Consider the following 23,805-nt stretch of genomic DNA (forward strand, 5'->3'; position numbering starts at 1 on the left):
TGACTGATTGTTGTCATTACAGTCTGATGTGTGTATCGACTCAGTGATGAAAACCAAACACATGAACTTGTTTGTTCCTGCAGCTTCACTGTGTTTCAATATTTATTTACTGTAAAAAGTCATTTAGGTTGTTTTATTCCTTGTAAAGTTTCAGTGTATATTATATTCAATATTCAGTGCAGCTGGAGGTAGAAAACCCAGTGAGTTTAATTCAAAGCTTCTTATTAAATTATTTAAAAAATTGAAAGTTTACATGCATTAACATTTTCCTCTGATTTAATCTTATTACATCGTTTCATGACAAACAGGCTCAGAGACAGACAGGTGAAGACAAGCAGGTCAGGACAGACAGGTGAAGACAGACAGGTGAGGACAGACAGGGGAAGACAGACAGATAGGGACAGACAGACACAGGGACACCAGCAGCAGAGGAAGAAGACATGTGTGTGTGTGTGATTAATAAAAAGACGCATTGATCGAAGATAATTATTTAGAAAATGAACATTTGACATAACAACACAACCAGAGTCTGTCACATGACTCCAGTTACCATGGGAACAGGTTCATGCATCTGTGTTAATGAAGCGTCACAGTGAACAGGAAGTGAACAACTTTGTATTCAAAGTGAAAATTGAAACATGAAACTTCTCAGTTTGACATCGATCATTAAACTTTTAAATATGAGAATGAGACGTTAATGAGACAAATTAAATCTGATAAAACAACATTTTATGTTTTTATCTCTTCATGAATCAGAATCTGAAGCTGCGTCTCATTCAGAATCAACTGGTCCAGTTTCTAAGGATCCTTCAGATGTGTGAGGTCACGTCCTGCTCAGGACCACATATCCCAGGATTCATTGGGCTTCAGTGAGATAATCAAGTGGAGAGAACACAAAGTCAGATGTTTACACAAAAATAATCAAGCTTTACGAAGAAGACGACACAACTTATGAATGATACAGGATAAAACCTTCAGAATAAAAGTCTGCTGAATGAAGAGGAGAACAATGTGTGTTTTAAATCTGAAAACAGAAACAGAGAAGAAACTGGTCAATGAGGTTTTTTCGTCCGAAACAAAAATCGTTGGAAACAGAATTTTTCTTCAGATCAAAGAAGAGAATCAGCTCCAGACAAATCTGATGAACAGAGAAAAGACGCGTCAACAGGATGTGACGGTGACTTCATGTGTCTCTCATTCAAAATACTAAAACTAATGATTGATTTTTTTATTTATTATTATTGATTCAGCTGCTGAAGTTGAACAGATTCATCAGCTGCAGCAAAGAGATTAAAAAAAAGGAAGATTTAGTCTCAAACGTGAATCAGTTGAGAAAATGAGGAATAAATATAATGATGAGAATAATCTTGAGCTGAAGCAGAAACGGGGACGCGTCCACAAGACATGACGAAGACGAATCGTCTCAGATATAAAACCAGTGAGGACACGGGGATGGGGGGGGGGGTAGGGTGACACTTTATATGATGAAGGCCAAAAAAACAAAATGAGGCACTTGTTATGATCCAGAGCTGCAGGTCGTCGGCCATGTTGGAGATGTCCTCCTCCTCCACCGTGGCTGTTGCTAGAGAAACAGGTCACCCGTCCTGATGACCGTGTTGCCATGGCGATGTTATGTTTATTAAAAGCCAACAGGACCGCAGCTGGACCTGACATCTGTGTGTTTGTGTGTGTGTGTGTGTGTATGGCTCTGTTACATCATTACAATAAAGGTTTCTTCTATTTTACAAGCAAGCAGGCAAATCAGAGCAACTCTGTTCTATTTCATCTCTAATAATAATAATAATAATAATAATAGTATTGAGTCTTTACATGTTGAACTTTATAAAAATAAAAAAATCATTCCAGTGATTTTCACATGCTCAGATCAGAATCAGCTGTTTGATCTCCAAGACAACGAGACCCACAGGTTCAGGTGTTTGCATACGATTTAAAAGTTAGACTGACGAAGATGAGGATGATGATGAAGATGATGATGATGATGCAGATGAGTGCACCAGGAGCCTGTTCAGCTCAGTCTGTCTCTTTTGGCATCTCACTGATCCTCATGAGAACCAGGACGGTGATAAACATTAAACACCACAGAAGATGACTGTGATTGGTCGGCTGTGTGCAGGTGAGAGATGGGGCGGAGTCTAAGCTTCTTCGCCTCTTAGGACGTGGTCAGTCTTGAGAGGTGGGGCCGTGTGGAGGTGTCAGGTGATGATGTCATCACGTCAGTTTCTGTAACTTTCATCTCTTCAGGTGAATTTAAACTGATTCAACATCAAACGTCTCCAGATCATTACCAACGTTAAATATTTGTCTCTGACGTGTTTTTACCTGAAGTGTCTCAACTAAAAAAGTCAAAATCTATCAAACTTCTTTGCATACATTTTGAGTTTTTCTATTAATCTGATTTTTTCTTATTTGAACGTCTCTTCACTTCATCAGAGACTCAGTGTTTTTGTCCCCGTCAGGACACCGTAGAAACGATGACTCTGTTACCGTGGCAATCTACCTCAGTTACCATGGTGATGTACCGGCTTCATGATGCCAAAAGGTCTGAGTGAATCCCAAAGAGAGCTGATCGCAGGTCTCAGGACGCCCTGAGGGATGATGGGTAAAGTCAAACTGCCGCCGTGTCACTGGCCAATCGGAAGCCTCAAAACCCACCGAGCCAATGGGAAAGAAAGTCCTGATCTCATCTTCCAATCAGATTTAGAGTTGTCTGTTATCATCCAATAGGACGCAGGAAGAGGTGGGGTTTCGCTCAGCATGCCAATCAAACAAAGCCCTTATAAGTAGCCAATAAAAAAAAGAGAAGAAAAGAGCTTGTCTTCCCTGCTGGCCAATCAGAGAGACAGCCCGTCCACTAGTTCCCGCCTCCTGAGCCGACTGCCAGTCAGAACCTGTGTGAGTTTTTTGGGGCTGGGCTTCAGCCAGGGGCCCGGGGTGTCGCCCTGTTGCCACGACAACTCGTCTCTCGTCCAGTCAGAATGCTCCCTCCATCCCGCCGTGGCGATGCTGGCTGCTGATTGGCTGACCTCTGAGAAGCTGCCTGCTGATTCGCTGTCAGAACGACGCTGGAACTCGTCCATCGGCATGAGAAAGGAGAACGACGCTCGTTGAGCTGCACCTGAGCTCCCAGAATGCTTTGCATGGCGGGTGATGCTCTCATCTTTCTCCTCCCTGTCCTCCTCCTCTCTCTCCCTCCTCTTCCTCTCCCTCGCTCCTTCTCCAGACCTCATCACCTCCACCCCCCCCTCTGGCGGCCACGAGGTCAGGTACTGAGCTCTGTCCCTGGGTAAGCTCTGCCTCCCCTGCTCCCTCTGGTCGTCTCGCTTCTTCTGCCTGACAGTCTGACTGCTTCTCCTTCTAATCATCTCCTCCTCTACCTCCCTCTTCCTCCTCATCTCTTCCTCCCTCCTTCTCCTGATCTCCTCCTCTTCCTCCCTCTTTCTCCTCCTCCTCCCCTCCTCTTCGTCCCTCCTTCTCTTCATCTCTTCCTCCTTTCTTCTCCTCATCTCCTCCTCTCTCTCCCTCTTTCTCCTCCTCTCCTCCAGTTCTTCCCTCTTTCTCCTCCTCTCCTCTCTCTCCTCCTCCTCCTCTTTCTTGTTCCTCTCCTCCACACGTGCCGCCTCTTCAACCAGGTCCAGGTCCAGATCAGGAGGCCCTAACCCTCCTCCTCCTCCTCCTGTTCTTCGTTTGGTTTCTCCCTCGCTCCTCTTCCTCCTCCTCTCTCCTCCTCCGTCTCCTCCTCCTGTAACACCTGCTCCTCCCCTCTGCTGGCTGAGGGAGGCGGTTGTCATGGTTATCGTATCTACATCCTGCTCCTCTGTGGGTGAGGAGAAGGAGGAGGGGGAGGGGGCTCCTTCATCAGGGCCTGACAAACAGAAAGAGACAGAAATTAACTGCAGTTCCTTTGACGTCCACCAGGCGACGCTGTGAGAGAAGCTACAGAGTCCAGCTCAGTGTGATGGTGCATTCAAGGACCCTCAGTAAATGTGTGTATTCTGCTGATGGAAACATGTTAATGTGAATGAACGAGGTTTGATTCCAGACATAAATAACTACTGATACTAACCTGTCAACATCATTAACGTGTTAATTACAAATTAATATTTAATAACCTGAATTCAAACAACATGGAAAACTAACCTATAATCAATATCACATCAGTTACAGAAATTTAACAATTTCTTCATAAAAAAACATTTATCTTCCACACGATTATAATTTCAACTTGTATTATAATACACGTTGATATATAATAACATATTATACATTTCATCATTTACTAACATATGAATGTATAATATGAATGTTAACTGAATAATAATGTTATGATGTAATATGAACATGTATATTAACATGTGACTCATGAGCTAATGTTCTAAACACATTCAACATTGTTATAAACGAGGAAATGACGAATTCCATCAGCTAAAATCTGCTGATGACAAGATGAGGAAGATGAAGATGAAGGGATGACAGTAAGACGAAGTGAAAGTAAAGAGAACGGTCCGTTACCAACCGCGAGTTTTCAGTGCGTCCAATCACGTAGAAGCAGGGTTCACCCTGTTTAGAGTTTGTCATACAGAGAGAGAGACTGGACAGCTCCACTGAGGAGGAGGAGGAGGAGGAGGAGGAGGAGGAGGAGGAGGAGGAGGAGGAGGAGTAGGAGGAGAAGGAGGAGGAGGAGGAGTAGGAGGAGATGGAGGAGGAGGAGGAGGAGGAGGAGGAGGAGGAGGAGGAGGAAGAGGAGGAAGAGGAGGCAGAGGAGGAAGAGGAGGAAGAGGAGGAGAAGAAAGATGAAGAGGCAGAGGAGGAGGAGGAAGAGGAGGAAGAGGAGGAAGAGGAGGAAGAGGAGAAAGAGGAGGCAGAGAAGGAAGAGGAGGAAGATGAGGAAGAGGAGGAGAAGAAAGATAAGGAGGAGAAAGATGAAGAGGCGGAGGAGGAGGAGAAGAAAGATAAAAAGAGAAGAAAGATGAAGAGGCGGAGGAAGAACAGGAGGACAGGAAGAAGAAAACAAGAAAGTAGAAACACAAAGTAAAGTCAGAGTCGTACACAAACTCCTGATTCCTCTGACGTCTCTTTAACTTCTCACCGTAATCGGGAACGTATCCGTTTCCTTTCTTCAGGATGAGATGAATCCGATGTCCTCCTCGTCTGATCTGCTCCACGGCCTGACTGTGAGTCATCCCTGAGGTGCTGTCGCCGTTTATCTCCACCAGCTGATCAGACACCTGCAGACAGGAGGTAGACACTGATCCTCTGTATCTATAGTCACTGATGGTCTTTATATACAGCCACTGATTGTCTTTATATACCTGTATCTTGTTGCTGCGCTGGGCCGGCCCCCCCTCCATCAGTCCCAGTACATACAGTCCCATGTTGTACTCACTGCCCCCCCTCAGAGAGAAACCGAATCCTGTTGGACCTCGTTCCAGATCCACGCTGTAGAACTGAGACGCATCCTGAGGGACAGAGACAGAGGTGACGAGTACTGGTACTACGAGTACTGATACTCTGAGTACTACTGATACTGCAGTAATGCACGTGCATACTACTACGCTTGTACTGTGAGACTGACCTTTGACCTCCCTCTGGATCCTTTTATAAGTCGTCCGTCAATGTCCAAGTTTGCGCCCTCTGACGGAGGGGACGACTCTGAGGAGGAGAGGAGGAGGAGTTACACCCGCTGCCTGTGTCATGTGACTGTTTTGGTGCAATAACGGTCAAGTGTGATCACATGTGCAGTAACAGTTTGACTAGTGTGTTAGTGTGTGTGTTAGTGTGTGTGTGTGTGTGTGTGTGTGTGTGTGTGTGTGTGTGTGTGTGTGTGTGTGTGTGTGTGTGTGTGTGTGTGTCACACACGGTGCCGTGGCGTGATGCTCAGCCTCAGCGTGTTTCCCGCTCTCCTCAGGATCTGAGCCAGGTCTCGATGCTGCAGACCAGCGACCGGTCGAGTCTCCACCGCCTCCAGCTGATCTCCGGGCTGAATCTGCCCGCTGCGTGCCGCCGGGCTGCCACGACGCACCGTCACGAAGCGGTGAGACATCAGGTTGGGGGCTACGGGGAGGGGGGTCACATGGTCAGACATCCTGTAACCATGGCAACGTTTGGTACAGAGACAAGATGCTGATGTTTGTTGATGTGTCGACATGAGGAGACCCCAGGCTCCTCCAGTCACATGTAAAGTGTCACGTTACATCATCAGTTACATCACACATGTAAAAGTTCTGTTTCACGCTCGGATGGCTCCGCAGCCTCGACCTTTGTGACACTGATGTCATGTGACCTCACTGTATCTCTGCATTAAACAACAACCTCCTGATTTAAGAGATTCAGTTTGGAACATGTTGAACTCAGAAACAAAAACAGCTGGTTCTTACAAAATACAAGCACACACAAGCACACAAAAACATACACACGCACACGCACACGCACACACACACACACACACACACACACACACACACAGTGAAGGGAGGCTGAGTGTGTAAGATAAGTAAAGAGCTGATTCTAACACTAAAGCCAAGTCTTAACTCTCAAACAACCATTTGAGTTTGTGAGAATCGGTCAAAATGACCTCACAGTTATGGTATTTATACAAAACTGGCCCTCATAACTACAGAAAGACAAGTACAAACACACACACAGCCACACACACACACACACAAACACACACACACACACACACACACACACACACACACACACACACAGCAGTTGGAGAGAAGATGGGAGTTCCACCTCCAGAGAGCAAAGTACCAGGTTCTGCTGGGTACTGGCTCCTGACCTTTGGGAGCAGTTACATGTGGAGAGGCTGCAGATCATCTGTCATGTGTCAATATTAGTTTTAGGTCAAACACACAAAAAGAACTCGGAGCAAATGAAACAGTTTTTACACCAGAGAGTAAACGTCCGACTCTTTCTCTGTAGTCTTCCAGAACAAGAGATGTTTAGATGATCTGTAAACTTCACGTTAGGAGCCTCCTGCTACAAAGAGTTTCTCCTGGTGAAGAATATCTGAGTCTGTGTTCTCCTCCTGATGAGAACGAGAACTGAACGAATCTTAGTTTGAGATGGTTGAAATCAATCTGTGACTTTCAATCAAGGATAAACAGTAACATCAGGACCACCAGGACCACCAGGACCACCAGGGGCCCAGGACCACCGGGACCACCAGGGGCCCGGGACCACTCAGGCCTCTGTGTCAAATTTCTGAATTTAAAATGTTTCTTCTGAACTTCTGAAAAAAAGGTTTGTTTGTTGAAGTATAATCTGCTTTGAGTGCGTCGAGGTTGTTTTAGTTTTCTCTGACTCACAAAGTGAAAAATAACCGTAATAAATATTAAACCGAAGGATAATTCACAGATTCATAATTTAAAGCTTCGCCTGTGGCAGAAAGTAGAAACAGAGAAAAGCACTGATTCCAAACATTAGATGTTTACTCAGTGATTATTTATCAGTGAAGGTTCTGCAGCTGTTTGTCCTTCAGACTGTTTTTATCTCTTCTCGTGTGAAGCCTCAGCAGCACCGAGCGTCTCCTGCTGACATGAACTGTGACGATATTTCTTATTCATCTGAGCCACAGATTTAACTTCGTTAAGCAGAGCAGCAAATGTGGATTAATCCACGGCTGAGAATAGTCCCCATGATGCACCACTTCCTCCTGTTTGTTAAGAAACTGCAGTGAGCAGCTGCTTCAGTGTTGTGATGAAACCAGATGTTCTCTCCTCAAAGCACGAACACATCCAACAACTCGTTCACAATATGGAATGAGACCTGAGCATGTGACACATGACCACATACTAAACTTTAGCATGATAAAAAATAGATATATTTATTATAGATCCACGATATCAAACACATGTTTATGAGATTAATTAATAGAACATAACTCTGATGAAATACTCCTTTAATCCTCAGCAGCTGTGTCTGTAGTTCTGAGACTGAAATGTAAATCCACAAGCTGGTACTGAACACACACACACACACACACACACACACACACACACACACACACGCACGCGCAATCACACACACACACACACACAGTCATAACTGCAGTCAGGTTCAATGAGGTGAAAATATGTCCGACATTCCTGAGAGCTGATAACAACTGAGGAGGAGGAGGAGGAGGAGGAGGAGGAGGAGGAGGAGGAGGAGGAGGAGGAGGAGGAGGAGGAGGAGGAGGAGGAGGAGGAGGAGGAGGAGGAGGACAAGGAGGAGGAGGAGGAGGAGGACAATGAGGAGGACGATGAAAGACGGGAGGAAGAAACTTGAGAGCAGAGAAGATGGGAAGGAAGCTCATCTGAAAGTGGACATGGAACTTTCCAGGTGTTTCTTTGGGCCAGATGAAACTCGAGGAACCTTCACACATGATATTTAGGTTTAGATTTAATGTCCGAACCAAACGTAGAAGAGACAAGTTACATATTATCTGAATCCATCAGCTGATCAACTAATAAATCAACTGACTGTCTTAGCATTGGACAACATTAGATCTTCAACAGTAAATAGATCATTAGAGTAACGAGGACCTAACATTCAGGTGCCACTTGAAACCAGACGTAACCATATTTGGAGGAGCAGTGGGTGGAGCCTGACTGAGAGCTTGAGGATACGCCCACCTACACCTGCCCCCTCCACAGATTGGACGGTACTAGCTGTCAATCAAACTGTGGTATCACCCCCCCCATACATCCGGTGCTTTATGGTCTGTTTGACTCTAAATGATCATAACTCACTAAATGAACATCAGCTGTTTGAAGAAGACTTGAAACTAGAGACTGAGACAGAAACTCCTGAATGTTTACTGATATAATGATACTGTTATAAAGTGAGAAGTAGAGTCACTTTCTATAGAAACTACCAGTGGAGTCGCCCCCTGCTGGTCAGAACACACAATACAGGTTTCAAGCAATTCTGCGATGGCTTCACTTTCTCTACGAACATTTTTATAAACAGTCTATAGCTATACACACCGACAACTCTCCACATGGACAGTCGGCTCTCTGTATCTTGCGCACACACACACACAGACACACACACACACAGACACACACACACACAGACACACACACACACACACACACACACACACACACACACACACACACTTACGTTTAGAGTCCTTGACAGTTTTCAGAACAGACTGCAGTCGCTCCAACATGATGAACGTCCAGACAGAAAACACAAAGAGCAGCTGTACCTCCTCTCTCTCTCTCTCTCTCTCTCTCTCTCTCTCTCTCTCTCTCTCTCTCTCTCTCTCTCTCTCTCTCTCGCTCTCTCTCTCTCTCTCTCTCTATGAGGCTGATTGTGGACGAGTGCAGACTGAGTTTAGACAGGGAGAGACAGCTGGGAGAGGGGGTGTGGCTAGAACATAGCAGATAGTGGTGGGAGGGGCCTGAAGCGAACACGTGTGTGTGTGTGTGTGTGTGTGTGTGTGCGCGCACGTCTATCTGTAGTTATCAGGACCAATTTGGGTTCAATAAATTCATTGTCTGGTCCTCAACAAGTTGAAAAGGCAGTTTGAGGGTTATTCATTTAGTTGTGTTGGTTAACGTGAAGGTTACTGGTCATTGAGTGTCCTCACATCTATAGAGAGACGTGTGTGTGTGTGTGTCTGTGTGTGTGTGTGCTCAGCTGAACTTTCGTTCACCTCATTTCTTCCTCTTGAATAATAAAGAACAAACTGGAGCTCAGATGCTGCAGAGCTCGACACTAAGAGGCTGCTGCTAGCGCCCCCTGCTGGCTGCAGTGTCTGTTAAACACAGCTGAGGTTTCTGAAGGATTCTCCACGACTCACCCCCGTTGGTCACTTCCTGAGAGGCGATGACAAATCCGAAGCCTTCGCTCGGGCCCCTCCTCAGCTCCACCTCCGTCGTCTTTACCCCCGCCCTCCCGTCCTTGGCGATTGCTCCCAAAGCTCCTCCCCCTCTGTTGGGAGGAGGCCCGCCGGCGCTCTCCTGGACTCCCGGCAAATCACGTGGTTCCAAGTTCAGTGTCACCGGAACCGAGTCCAGGAAACTGGTGCTCTGGATGAGGGCCGAGGCCGTGGGTCCGTTTGGCGTCTGGGAAGGAGGAGCACCTGGAAAAGAAGGAGGAGTCAGACTGAGTCGATGATCATGAGGATGAATCACCTGCCGTGCTGCAGTTACCTTGGTGTGTCCCTGGGGCTGGTAGACCCTCCGGGGGACCCTCGAGGACCACGCCAGCCTGGCTGAGGGGGGGGACCCCCCCCATCAAGGCACCCGTGGACGGGGAAGGCAATTCAGCTGAAGAGGTGGGGGTGAGGCCGTGAGGGGGGGGGAAGGGCTTGTAGAGGTTTGGGGTGACGACTGGAGAGGAGGCGGGACCTGGGGAGGCGGAGGTTATGAATAGTTAGTTAGAAGCTGCAGTGACACCACTCATGATTGGGGGGGGGGGGGGGTTGGTTGAGTCTTACCTCCTCTGTAGACCAGCAGCACCACCTCCCCCTGCTTGGTGTGTTCCTGCAGGATTCTCTGCACCTGAGGGAGGAAGTGAACTTGTGTTATTACTCAACATGTTTTAATGGCGTCATGTGACCCAGACGCTTTCCCATGAATCTGATGTATGAGCAAGGAGCTCAGTAATCCTCCGCTCTCCATCTACAGCCTGCAGGGGGCGCTGACGACGCACAATTAATGTTTATAAAAATGGCTCCAAGACTCTGTGTCCACAAAGTGAAGCCAATGTGGGAGTGTATTCTCTTTAATGACCAGCAGAGGGCAACTCCACCTTAAAAAGAGGTACGTTTCCATAGGTGGACATGATGTGTCCTCGAGCTCTCTGTCAGTTCCACCCCCCCCCCACAGGACATGATCAGTGTTGATGTTTACAGGTCATCCACACCGGCGTCGGCTTCATCACCAGAAGATCTGGAATCTCCTCGTGTTTCCAAGTGGACGTCTTCTTCTTCTACGTGTTCGGCTCCTCTTCTTCATCCTGAGATCTTTGTGTTCTTCCAGTTTCACGTCCGTCCGCAGACATTTTACTTGGGGTCTACTGGAAAATTTCAAAGAAATGTACCGAAAACTGACTTGTAGCCTCTTGTGTTCTCAGAACCTTCAGAACCTTCAGAACCTTTCAGGAACATGTCCGGACTTCAGTGCACGTCTGAAAACATCTTGTACTTTGATACTAAAAGTTCCAAATGACCAACAACACCTGCATATCTGTTCAAATTAAAAAAAGATTCCACAGAAGAAGAACAGCAGAGTGACAGACGTCTCCACAGCCCGACTAGAGGACAGAGTTTTGATGAAGTTCAGGTTGAACATTCTGGTTGCTTGTGTTATTCCTATTGGCTGATGAGTGATGATCTTTACCTGTGAGAAGCTGAAGCTCTGCACGTCGGCTCCGTTGATCTTCACGATGGCGTCTCCTGTCTGCAGAGAGGGACACTGCCGTCGGTCCCAGACACGTCTCACTACTGCCAGCTGACCCCCTTGCCCCCCCGCTGTCACACTGAACCCCAGCCCCCCCCCTTCAGTGCGCCCCAGGGCCACGGGGACAAGCTGCCCCCCGGAGGCCGACGCTGGTGGCGCTGCCCCGAGAGGAAGCGCCAGCCCTGAGGTTCCTCTGGAGGGAGGGGGCGGAGCCTGGTGACTGGCCGGACAGCCGTTAAAGCCACAGGGGGGGATGTCTCTGGGTGGCGTCAGGGCGATGGAGGTCTGGGACATTGGCGAACGCTGCACTGGAGCCCCCGGTGGTGTGCAGGAGGAGGGCGGGTGGTTAGCGCTGGGGGGGCTGGTGGAGTTCTGGCGGAGGCCGGACTCCGGCTGAGAGAGGGGGAGTTTGCACAGAGTGCTGGAGGATGAGGACATGGTGGGGAGGGTGGAGGAGGAGATAGGGAGTGTGGACGTGGACAGGTCGCTCTCTGACGACTTGGAGCTCTGATGGTGGAGGAGGGAGGAGGAGGAGAGGGTGGGGAGGGTGCTGCTGTTGTAGCGAATCAGGGAAGACCTGGGAGGAGGAGACAGGAAACATCAAAGACTCAGAGTGACGACCAGCGACTGTATATACAGACAATCATGACTGTACATAAATGACAAAAAACATCTTGGAGAAAAAATTACTAGTTTGATTTGATTTTTTAGTTCGGTCCATGTCCCATCCACTAACATGGAGGAGGCAGGGTTTGTGACCTATGCTGCAGCAAGCCACCAGGGGGCGATCCAGATGTCATGCTTAATCAACTTCGACTGTTGTGGTTCACACGGCTAACGCTAACACTGACCTTCGAGTTCCAGCGTTGGACAAGCCGCCATCAGAGTCGCTGTGATTGGCTGCTGTCCGGTCTGGAGGAGGCGGACCCAGTGGTGGATCAGAGCCAATGGGAGTAGGCGGGCTTGTCAGCCCATTTGTCATTGGCTGAGCAGGATAGGAGGGCGGGGTTTTACCCATTGCTGGATTTGAGAGTAAAGGAGACAAACGTAATTAAACTGATGGATCAGATCAGTTGATCAGAGCTGAGCTGAGTGAACAATAACTAATAACTGAACCCATCAATAGTGAAGTCATGAATTGAATTATTTTGACGCCCTCCACATCGATGCCCCCCCCCCCCCCCGTGTTTCACACCCAGACTGAACCTAACAAACTCCATTTCCCATAAGCCCTGGTTGTTCTGGATAAAAACGTGGTCAATACGAATGATCACATCTCATGTTTACAGCTTTTCCAACTTGAATCTTTCACGAGTGTCAGGCGGAAGGCAGAGTGACCTGGCGTGCTGCCGTTGGAATCCAGCGTGCAGCTGTAGGTGAGATGTGTCGGGCCTCTGCTCAGGGCGGGGGGGTTGGAGGGCTCGCTGAGGGTCTGCGGCTGCTGGAGGAGGCGGAAGGTTGAACACAAGGTCAGTGAGAGGAGTGATAACATTAAAACAGCTGAGACGGATCCTGTTTCCCTCCGGGGACTCGTACCGTGTCCAGGCTCTGCTTGGGACAGCCGTCGGGGTTGTAGAGCATCGGGTATCCTCTCCTCAGCACCACGTCCACGCTCTGACCCATCGGCACCGCCTTCAGCAGCTCCACCACCTCCTTGTGAGAGCGGCCCAGCACGCAGCTGTCGTTGATGAACACCAGGATGTCGGCTGCAGGAGACGACTCACAGGTGTCAATACAGGCATCAATACATCAATACACCATGTGACCATGTGACCATGTGACCATGTGATCAGGTGACTCACAAGTTCCAACAACACAAGTCAAGTTTCTTGAAAAACAAACCACTCCTGGAAAGTTAAAAGATTAAAAAGAAAGACAAACTGTGAGTAACAGCTGAGTGACTTTAGAACTGCTAAGCTGCTGCATGCTGACCAAGTATAAAGTGTAAATAAAGATGGAACACCATCTTTATTTACCTTCTATGGTTTTATTTGGTGTATGTTATTCTGCATAATATTTTGAGGCCGTCCCCTAGTGTTTAACACAGGCAACTACATTTCTTTATTGATAAACAAACATCAACGCAGGAGCTGATTCTGTCTGTTTGTCATGGATAAATATCATGAGGCATAATGGACCAGGTTTGTGAAATATTTTGTTGGATGTATGATTATCTACACGTACAATTCTAACCCTCATCATGTTTACTCTGATAATGTTTTAAAGACATATTCATACTTAAAATGTCTGTTTTTCTTTCTCTGCTGTTGAACACAGACGGTGAGTTTTCAGCTGAAACTTTCCCAGGAGATTTAATGAACAGTGTGAGTGTGTGTGTGTGTGTGTGTGTGTGAGTGTGTGTGTGTGTGTGTGTGTGTACGTGTGTGTGTGTGTGTGTGTGTGTGTGTGTGTGTGTGTGTGTGTGTGTGTGTGTGTGTGTGTGTGTGTGTGTGTGTTACATTCCTGACTATTTACCCTGTGTGCACGTGAGCAGGTCTGACTGTGGGAGAGAAAGGAGGCTGTGTTTCGGAGAGATTAAAGAGAGTGAGTGTGTGTGTGTGTGTGTGTGTGTGTGTGTGTGTGTATATGTGTATATGTGTGTGTGTGTGTGTGTGTGTGTGTGTGTGTGTGTGATTGTGTCCCTGAGCTGAGAATCAAACGACAACATAATCCTTCAGAGAGAGAGACTGTGTGTTTGAAAATGTGTGTTCTGTATTTCAGTGAGTCTCATGTGCAGCAGACGCTGTTGAGTCGTCTCAGGCTGAAATGAAGACATGAAGATTCAGAGCTGCTCTTCACGTTTTCACTTCCAGCTGCTGCTAAAGGACGTGAAGACGTTTCAATTCGTAAATGCATGTTTTTCTCAATTTCATCCTCTGAACAGAAACTGAACAGTTACAGTGAGTAAATGTTTCCACCTCAGCTTCCATTACAGTAAGAACCTCTTTAAGGTTGGAGGACGTGAGTCTTCGTGGTCAAAGTAATAAACACGTTGTCAGATCGGATTCACATCGGAAATAAACAATGACCTTTAATTGACCTCCTTCTAACACGGATGCTGGTTCTTAGGATGTCATGTTATCTTCATCTTTACTCAAGGTCACAGAGGCCCCGCCCCCTACCTTATCTCTGATTAGCTCACCCTGACATTCATTCTCTAATTCTAACCAATCATCTCTCTTCTTTGTCATGTAGGACTCAAACAACTACAGACACTCAGATAAGTGTCTTTGATATTTAAATAACGTGGACGATGGACGAACATGTGATGATTTGTCAAAATGTTGAAAATTAAAGGAGAAAATTATTTATTGCCCTGAGACGTTTCTCATTATAAGACAGTTATAGGACACTTCAGACTTTAGACTTAAATCAGGAAGCAAATGTCTCAAATTCAGTCAACGCCATAGGTCACATGGTCACATGGTCACATGGTAACTGTGAAGTCCCCTCATCCATTTTTACTACACTATCAGTATTAGCATTAATTAGTTAATCACTGATTAAATGGTAATTAAATCTAATAAATCAGCTATTTAACGACGATAAAAAGTCATAATTCAGCAGCCATTCAAAAGTAACTTCACAGCAATTGAATATAAAAGTAATAATAGATGTAATTTAACTAAACAATAATCAAGCTGTAATTATTCAATGATAAAGTAGAAACTAACCAGTAGTTAAATGTAATGAACCAGTAAGTAAACGGTAATAAGCAGTAGTTGAATGCTCAGTGTTGTACCTGTGGTGAGGGCGGGCGGACCCCCAGGTGTGACACTGTAAACCTGCAGGAACTCTCGAGGTCGACTTCCTCCCACGATGTTGAAGCCGAAACCTCGAGGACCTTTAGAGAGACGAGTGTGGATGGAGTAACCCCTCAACTGACTGGGCTGCTCCGTGAACTCTGGGACTGAGACAGGAGGAGGAGAGGAGGAGAGGAGAGGAGGAGAGGAGAGGAGAAGAGAGGAGGAGAGGAGGAGAGGAGGAGAGGAGGAGAGAGGAGGAGAGGAGGAGAGGAGAGGAGGAGAGGAGAGGAGAGGAGAGGAGAGGAAAGGAGAAGGAGGATGAGGATGAGATGAGGAGGAGAGGAGAAGAAGAAGAGGAGGAAGAAGAGGAGTAGAACACATTAAACCAACAGCTTGTTGACATAGTGTGTATGAGACTGTGCTGCCCCCTGGTGACTGTCACAGTCAGAACAAAAGTTTCAAACCAGCATCAAGAAAAAATTTAAAAAAATTAAATCATATAAATCAATAAACACAATAAACACTGATGGAAACAGAAAAATAACAAATAAGCGATCAAAAAATAACTTACGCTCTGTACAGGAAGTCGCTTCTTTGTGGTGATGTCGAGGATCCAGCCAGCTGGACGTCTTTGACTTATGACTGACAGAGAGAAACATCATCATCATCATCATCATCATCATCATCATCATCATCATCATCATCATCATCATCATCATCATCATCATCATCATCATCATCAGCATCAGCATCAGCATCAGCATCATCATCATTATCATCATCATCATCATCATCATCATCATCATCATCATCATCATCATCATCATCATCATCATCATCATTATGAGTCGTTGTTGAAACCCACTTGATGTAGTACGCCTTCCCTGAATCACTAAAGGCCAGCTCCCAGTTTTCAGGCAGGGGTCCTCCTCCTCCTCCTTCTCCTCCTCCTCTTCCTCTTCCTCTCCCCAATCCTCTTCCTACTCCTCCGTTCATCATCCCTTCCCGACTCCCCGCCGCTGACTCCCATGATTGGCTCAGAGGTAGGGTGGTGGGCGGGGCTACGGCTGAACCTGCTGAAAAAGAGTCGGAGGTCTTTTCATACGTTTTCACTCATAATCCTGCACTCGCACTCTAATAGAAGCTGCTTGTGCTCAAACTGTTTGCTCTCAGATATTTTTGTTTTGTTTCTTGCGCTCCAGCTTCAGCTCTTCTCCTCACGCTGCTTCTGTGACACGTCTGTGACACGGCTGCTCTCAAATGTCCCCAACCAATAGTGATGATAAATGAAACTGTCCCGCCCTCTTTGTGGGTGCTTTAGCTTTATTGGCGGTTACTTCAACCAGGTACATGCACTCCTGTCCTCCACAGATTTACTTGTACACTTGCTTCCTGTTGCTGTGCTTAAAGTTAAAAGTGCAACAGCTTCATGGAGCAGGAGTCCAGCAGATCGCTGATCAACACGGAGCAAAATCAAGGATCTCCAGTAAGTTTTTTTACGTTATGGAAAAAGTGACAACGAGGGCGGGAACACTTCATGTGCTAACACTACACCCGGCCTTCTATTGGTTGTGGGCAGAAGAAAAAGTCAGAATTGATGTAATTCTGCAGAGTATCTTTTTCAGAGCAATGTAATGGAGCAAAAGTTACTTTAATGCAAAGTAGAAAACTGTAGAAACACTGAAGTAACTTCAGATTAAAGTACCGGACAGGCCGCTGTCCTCCTCGCTGTTGTCTCCCTCCTCCACAGCTTTCTCTAGGTTGCTCAGAGACTTGCTCCTCGTCCTGAAGTTGCGCAGCAGGTTCCGATGCTCCTGGTACGTGATTGGTGGACTCTCCGGGCCGATGTGGACGGGGCGCGGCGTCCCGTAGTAGTTCCCTGAGATTGGACGGTGACAGGAGCGAAACAGGAAGTCATGTGACAGTGTTTGTTTATTATTGTTGCTGTGTCCTGTAATCTAAAGGAAATACTGTTTTGAACCATCTTCCACTAGCCCCCCCCCCCCCCCCAGTTAACGGTTGCTATATAAGCATAACCGTTTGTTTACAATTGTAGCCGTGACAACGATCTATCTCTACCCTATATGAAACCTTTCAGATCAAAAGGTCTGAGTCAAATATTTATATGATTTTAACACATTTAAATGTATCTGTCACATGGTGAGTGAAGTCAGTTTCTATTTTAGTCTCATTAATCCCAGCAGATTAGGGGTTGGGGGTGGGGGGGGAGTGAAGCAGGTTTTTGAGGTTTGAAGGATTAGAGACAGAAAATCCTCTTCCCTCCTGAACACTGTTAAAAATGCACAACCAGTCACCATGGTTACGCTGCACTGTAAACATCTCCACACTGTGAAACCTGACTCATCAGAATCCCACTGAGCAGATGTTCGGTGGATTTTCGTACCTTTGAATTTCCCGCTCTCCAGCAGAGCTCCAGATTCCTCCAGGGAGAAAAACTCCTCGATGGACACGAAGTTGTAGTCCACCCCCGAGATCTCCCCTTCCCGAGGCGGCCTGGTCGTACCTGCAGAGGAGAACACGTGATGTCATCCAGCAGAATCACACACGTGTTCCTGTTGTGTGTGTGACATGTGGAGCTGTGATGTAATCAAACTTCTGAGGATTTGTGGCGGCAGGTTTCAGGTTCACATGATCACAGTGTTTTTACTTATGTTTGATTTTCTCTTTGTTTCACTTGTTAAATATCAAAGGTCAGAGAGGCAGTGTTTATATTCCTCTAAGTGCTTTGTGTGTGTGTGTGTGTGTGTGTGTGTGTGTGTGTGTGTGTGTCGTACAGGGTACAGCTCTCAGGTACAGGTTCTCTCTGATCAGCTGCTGTAGTTGACTGTCCATGGATCCTGGAGTGAAACACTTGCTGAGATACAACCTGAGGTCTTTACAGAGCGAAGAACCTACACACACAGGAAATAATGTCACACACAGGAAATTATGTCACAGTGATGTCATGACACTGAAAACCCTGGAATCTGTTTCTGATCATCAATACAACGAACGTGTCCTCTGACCTGGTGACACGGTCTTGATTCTGATTGGATGGGGACAGGAGTTGAGGACTCCTCTGACATCACCGAGGGTCATCCCTAATACAGGCGTCCCCCCGATCTCTAGGATGATGTCCCCCACAGTGGCCCCGCCCCCAGGTGCTGCCGTGACAAAGGGGAACTCGCCGTAGTCGGCCCCGCCCCCGATGGCCAGACCCAGCTCTCCTGAGCCGCCGCCCAGAGGGACGAAGCTCTCCTGCACCTGGAGACGACAGCGTGGAAGAACTCAGGTCAAAGGTCACGACCCCTTCAGACAACATCGCAGGGGGAACGTGAGTTTTACCTTGGAGCGCCAGTGCAGCTTCTTCACCGTCGCTCTAGACATGACGGCCGAGCTGCAGAGAGGAAGAGACACATCGAGTTGTTACATCTGTAAACAGCTGATCACACCTGATCACACCTGCCACAAAGAGAACATGATATTTAAGACACATTTTTAAATATTTAAAATAGCAGTGTGAGGCGTCAGCTTGTGACGTTGTCGCCTGTAAACCAATGGCAGGAAAAATGCATTTCATGGTCCAATCAGATTTCAGAGGGGCAGAGAATCATTGATTCGTCTCCTAGCAACAGTGAAACGTTTCAACAGAACTGCTTCCTGTTGTCTGAGAGTTTGGGATCAGTTCAGTTCCTCCGTCAACTCATCGACTCACAGAGAAGAGCAGATGGTGTGAGACGGCAGGGAGCCACACACACACACACAAACACACACACGCACGCACACACACACACACACACACACATGTAAACAAACAAACACACACACACACAAACAAACACTAAAACATGCAGAACAGCCAACGACACCATTTCATTTATACACAATCAAACCCATGGGAAAATACATACACACACACACACACACCGAAACACACACACACACACATATACCGAAACACACACACACACACTCTGACACACAGCCTGCTAGACGTGGTACATAAAATATGGATGAGCATATGTGGTGGAGGGAATCAGAAGAAATAAACAACAATGTCCCAGAGACGCAAAACACACAGGATAGGAAGGAGGGGAAGAAGGAGTTATAGCGAGTGAGGAGGTGAAGAAGGAGGTGAACAGAGGGCTGGAGGAGGAGGTGAGAAAAGAGGTGGAGAGTCTCTCAGTCGGAGACAGGAAGTGATGCGTTGATACTCACTATTAACAAATCAGTAACAATCGCTCGCTCGCTAGTTTCTCTCTGTCACTTCCTGCTGCTTTACATGTCAAGATAGAAGACTTTCACTCTACGTGTGTGTTTCTGTGTGTGTGTGTGTTTGTGTGAGTGTGTGGTACCTGTGTGTGATCAGCTGACATATCCAGGTGGTTTCTCTCTCTCCTCTTTCTCAGGATATATCTCTCGCCCTTCGTTATTAGTTTTTCAATTACTTACTTTCCCTCCCCCAAACCTCTCTCTCTCTCTCTCTCTCTCTCTCTCTCTGATAAGGCTGGTCAGAGTACAAAGTGTCGTGTGTTCAGGGAGTGTTTCTTTATGGGCTCTGTTTGCAGGAATGTGTGTGTGTGTGTGTGTGTGTCCTTCACAGTTTATACAACACATTAACTCGGGCCTTGTTCACACCTGGTTTGAGATCACAAAGCGCTGAGATCTTTTGTTCACACCTGAGGTTAAAGTGAATGTGGCCACGTGTCCCAGAACACGTGAGTGATCTGATGATAAGACACATTCATGTGTTTTCAGACCTGAACTCTGACCGTCTGTGATCCCATCGCTCAGGACCGGTACCAGCTGGGTCAAACTAGGTCAAACAGGGTCATACTGGTTTATTAGGAAAACCAGAATCAGACCGAAGCCAATTTTAGACATGAACTCCAGAATCTTCTGTCTGGACATTTCCTGACTTAGTGTTTGTCCTGTGAAGCAGCAGCAGCAGATTGTCCAGGTTGGACTCATTCACAACAACAGGAACATGTGGGGAACATCCAGCGTTCACACAGCTCGTCCACACCCCCACTCGCTCCCTGGGAAGCTTCCACCTGGTTCCTCACATGGGGGGAGGCTGCAGGAGAAGGTCCAGAGACACGGACTCAGACATTTGTTCTCACGTCCAGAACCTCCAGAACATTTTAGGATCATGTCCAGACTTCAGTTCATGTCTGAAAACAATTGACGCCTGATATAACATCAGCTCACAACATCTGGATCGCCCCCTGGTGGCTATTCGTTGTTATTCACGATTGAATAACATTGAATAACATGAATAATGATCCGATTTGATTGGTCCTCGAGGGAAAAACGTCTAAGGTGAAGTGATGTGAAGACTGCTCGGCTCTGTGGACTCAGGTCATATGTAGGTCAGTCACATTCAGAGATCCTCTGTGAGGACGAGACGCCTCACTCTGGCCTCATTCTCTGTTTCACTGTCTGTTACTGTAGGTAACCTATTTTTCATCCTGATGTGTGTGTATGTGTGTGTGTGTGTGTATATGTGTGTGTGTGTGGTCAGCTGACATGTCAGTGTTCTAATGAGGCTGCAGATCCACAGTAGAAACACACTCTGATGTGTTTCATCTGTAGCTGAGTTGTTTTCTTACATTATATTTTCAAACCTGCAGAAATCTGTAGTTTTAATCGAGGTCATATTTAATAAAGTAAATACAATTCGTGCATGTGTCGGCATGTTTGTCAGAAAAGAGTTAAGTGTTTGTTCCGACAGCGTCACATCAAGACCTGATATGCCCTCCACTCTCATCCTCCTCCTCCTCTTCTTCCTCCTCCTTTTCTTCCTCTTCAAACACTGTCCCTTTTTAATCAGCGAAAGACATAAAAACAAATAATGTCCCAATGACACAAGAGTCACGTTGCGCAAGAGACGCAAACACATGCAAACCAAACCCACCTGAACTTTTTAAAACCCTCCTGTTCAGTAAACTAGCACCCCTGGTGGAGAAAAGGTGCCAACACAGCTCCTCTCTATTTAACGTTTCATATTTCTTAGCGATGCGTCCCTGAGGACCAACGTGTTGACTTCAGACAGACTCGACTTCAGACAGACTCGACTTCACACAGACTCGACTTCAGACGAACGGCGTCACCTCCGGGCTCGTGTCGTCTCAAACACATCATGACTCCTCTGGGAGTTGTAGTCTTGAACATCACAGATCTGTAGCTGTCTGCTCTGAACTCTTCTTCCTCTCCTCGTGTTTCTGCTGCACGTCAGAGGTCAGAGGTCAAACCCTCCTGGTACCCTGGTTTGCCAGGGGTCAAAGGTCAGTGAGCGGTCTCCATCTTGTTTGATGAAGGACGTGTTAACAGGTGACTGAGAGCTCTCACTCTGTTCACACTTTAAAAAGTTAAGCTGCAGCAACAGGAAGAGTCTGGATCAGCTGAGTCAGACTGCAGAGGCCGAAGCTGCTGACGGACCAGATTCACATTTTACAACCGGAGCCACAAACTATCCATCTATCTATCTATCTATCTATCTGTCCATCTATCTATCTGTCCATCTATCTATCTGTCTATCTATCTATCTGTCTATCTATCTATCTATCTATCTATCTATCTATCTATCTATCTATCTATCTATCTATCTATCTATCTATCTATCTATCTATCTATCTATCTATCTATCTATCTATCTATCTATCTATCTATCTATCAATCTATCTATCTATCTAGATATCTATCTATCTATCTATCTATCTATCTATCTGCCCGTCTATCTATCTATCTATCTATCTATCTATCTATCTATCTATCTATCTATCTATCTATCTATCTATCTATCTATCTATCTATCTATCTATCTATCTATCTATCTATCTATCTATCTATCTATCTATCTATCTATCTATCTATCTGCCCGTCTATCTATTTATCTATCTATCTATCTATCTATCTATCTATCTATCTATCTATCTATCTATCTATCTATCTATCTATCTATCTATCTATCTATCTATCTATCTGTCTATCTGTCTATCTGTCTATCTATCTATCTATCTATCTATCTATCTATCTATCTATCTATCTATCTATCTATCTATCTATCTATCTATCTATCTATCTATCTATCTATCTATCTATCTATCTATCCATCCATCCATCCATCCATCTATCTATCCATCCATCTACAGATCATTTACACTGCAGATGAACGGACGTCTTCACCTTTTCTTCCTCCACTCTGTCGTTTATCATCCGTCTCTTGTTGTTCTTCTTCTTCTTTGGGTCAGAAGTTTTTCTCCAACTGAACATTTGGAAACTTTCCCTTCAGATCAGAGTCAGAATCTTACAGAGCACTGACAGTGGTATGTCACATGTCCCGCCCCTCCCACCAATGAGCCAATCATCAGCTTTCTTCCAGCCGAACAGGAAACATCAGGCCAGTGGTGCAGCTGCACTGAAACACGTAGAAGTAGCTTTTTAAACCAGAGTGAGTTTGAGACAAATTTGAAATCAGATTTGACTCCCGATTTATTTGGACCTTCCTGGTGGCGTTTCCAAGATGGCCGCTGGGTGGCGAGGACCATGCATTGAAGTTAACGTCCTGAAGATTCATGAAAAAAGAAAACGATGTTCACAGCCCTGAGGCTCAGGCAGGTGAGCGCCACCTGCAGGTTCATGTTAGCATGACTTGAACATTAAAAGGACCATTCGGGCGTGTGTCTGACGGCGGCGTGTTCTCAGTCTTTCTGTTTGAATGGAGAAAATGAATGAAGCGCTTCATTTGGTTGCCATGGTAACATCATGATGTATCACTAGCAGCATCAGCACCTTCAGGCGCAATACTCCACAATACTACAGTACTACAGCCCTCCACAGTACTACAGTACTACAGTACTATAGTACTCCACACTATAGTTCAAATGCACCAAATGAAAGTCTTTGTGGTTTTATCGTCGGAGGTGAAGACTGCAGCTGCTTCCTCTGTTTCTTCTTCTATTGTTTAATTCTGTCTCTACTTCCTGTGATTGGTCCAAAAGTCCAAACTCTCCAACAAAGTGTTTTCACTGCAAACCAACAGAACCATGTTCAGTTTCTTCCAGATCCAGAACTCACAAGGTGTGCAAGGGTCCAGAGTCTCCACCTCACCCCCTCCTCTTCCTCTCCTCCTCCTCTTCCTCTCCTCTACTCCAACTCACCTCTCCTCCTCCTCTTCCTCTCCTCCTCTTCTTCCTCTCCTCTCCTCCAACTCACCTCTCCTACTCCACCTCACCTCTCCTCTTTCTCTCTTCCTTTCCTCCTCCACCTCCACCTCACCTCATCTCCTCTTCCTCTTCCACCTCACCTCTCCTCCCCAACCTCACCACCTCCTACTCTTCCTCTCCTCCTCCACCTCACCTCTCCTCTTTCTCTCTTCCTCCACCTCACCTTATCTCCTCTTCTTCTTCCACCTCACCTCTCCTCCTCAACCTCACCTCACCTCCTACTCTTTCTCTCCTCCTCCACCTCACCTCTCCTCTTTCTCTCTTCCTCCACCTCACCTTATCTCCTCTTTCTCTTCCACCTCACCTCTCCTCCTCAACCTCACCTCACCTCCTACTCTTCCTCTTCCTCTCCTCTCCTCCACCTCACCTCTCCTCCTCAACCTCACTTCACCTCCTACTCTTCCTTTCCTC

The 23,805-nt window shown here is 46.4% G+C and overlaps 1 protein-coding gene across 2 annotated transcripts in view; it reads right to left on the reverse strand.

The window, feature by feature from the left end:
• Positions 1-258: 258 nt before the first annotated feature.
• The window catches only part of LOC133004741 (membrane-associated guanylate kinase, WW and PDZ domain-containing protein 1-like), a 25,115-nt gene continuing 1,568 nt past the window's right edge, over positions 259-23,805 (reverse strand). The window contains exons 1-21 of one of the 2 annotated variants that reach the window (XM_061074245.1): positions 19,522-19,620; positions 18,512-18,563; positions 18,193-18,430; positions 17,962-18,078; positions 17,571-17,690; positions 16,872-17,045; positions 16,032-16,242; positions 15,738-15,808; positions 15,163-15,330; positions 12,957-13,126; positions 12,759-12,861; positions 12,272-12,440; positions 11,361-11,997; positions 10,457-10,520; positions 10,170-10,367; positions 9,818-10,099; positions 5,878-6,072; positions 5,594-5,670; positions 5,331-5,477; positions 5,108-5,246; positions 259-3,883 (exon numbers count right to left, since the gene is read on the reverse strand). In XM_061074245.1, the coding sequence (XP_060930228.1) occupies positions 2,853-3,883; positions 5,108-5,246; positions 5,331-5,477; positions 5,594-5,670; positions 5,878-6,072; positions 9,818-10,099; positions 10,170-10,367; positions 10,457-10,520; positions 11,361-11,997; positions 12,272-12,440; positions 12,759-12,861; positions 12,957-13,126; positions 15,163-15,330; positions 15,738-15,808; positions 16,032-16,242; positions 16,872-17,045; positions 17,571-17,690; positions 17,962-18,078; positions 18,193-18,430; positions 18,512-18,553 (4,353 nt within the window). In that variant the 5' untranslated portion in view covers positions 18,554-18,563; positions 19,522-19,620 and the 3' untranslated portion in view covers positions 259-2,852. Of the gene's footprint in view, positions 3,884-5,107; positions 5,247-5,330; positions 5,478-5,593; positions 5,671-5,877; positions 6,073-9,817; positions 10,100-10,169; positions 10,368-10,456; positions 10,521-11,360; positions 11,998-12,271; positions 12,441-12,758; positions 12,862-12,956; positions 13,127-15,162; positions 15,331-15,737; positions 15,809-16,031; positions 16,243-16,871; positions 17,046-17,570; positions 17,691-17,961; positions 18,079-18,192; positions 18,431-18,511; positions 18,564-19,521; positions 19,621-23,805 lie in introns of those variants that run through there. The other variant, XM_061074246.1, reaches the window with a different exon arrangement.

The sequence above is a fragment of the Limanda limanda genome, chromosome 7, assembly GCF_963576545.1.
Source record: "Limanda limanda chromosome 7, fLimLim1.1, whole genome shotgun sequence".
Classification (NCBI taxonomy): domain Eukaryota; kingdom Metazoa; phylum Chordata; class Actinopteri; order Pleuronectiformes; family Pleuronectidae; genus Limanda; species Limanda limanda.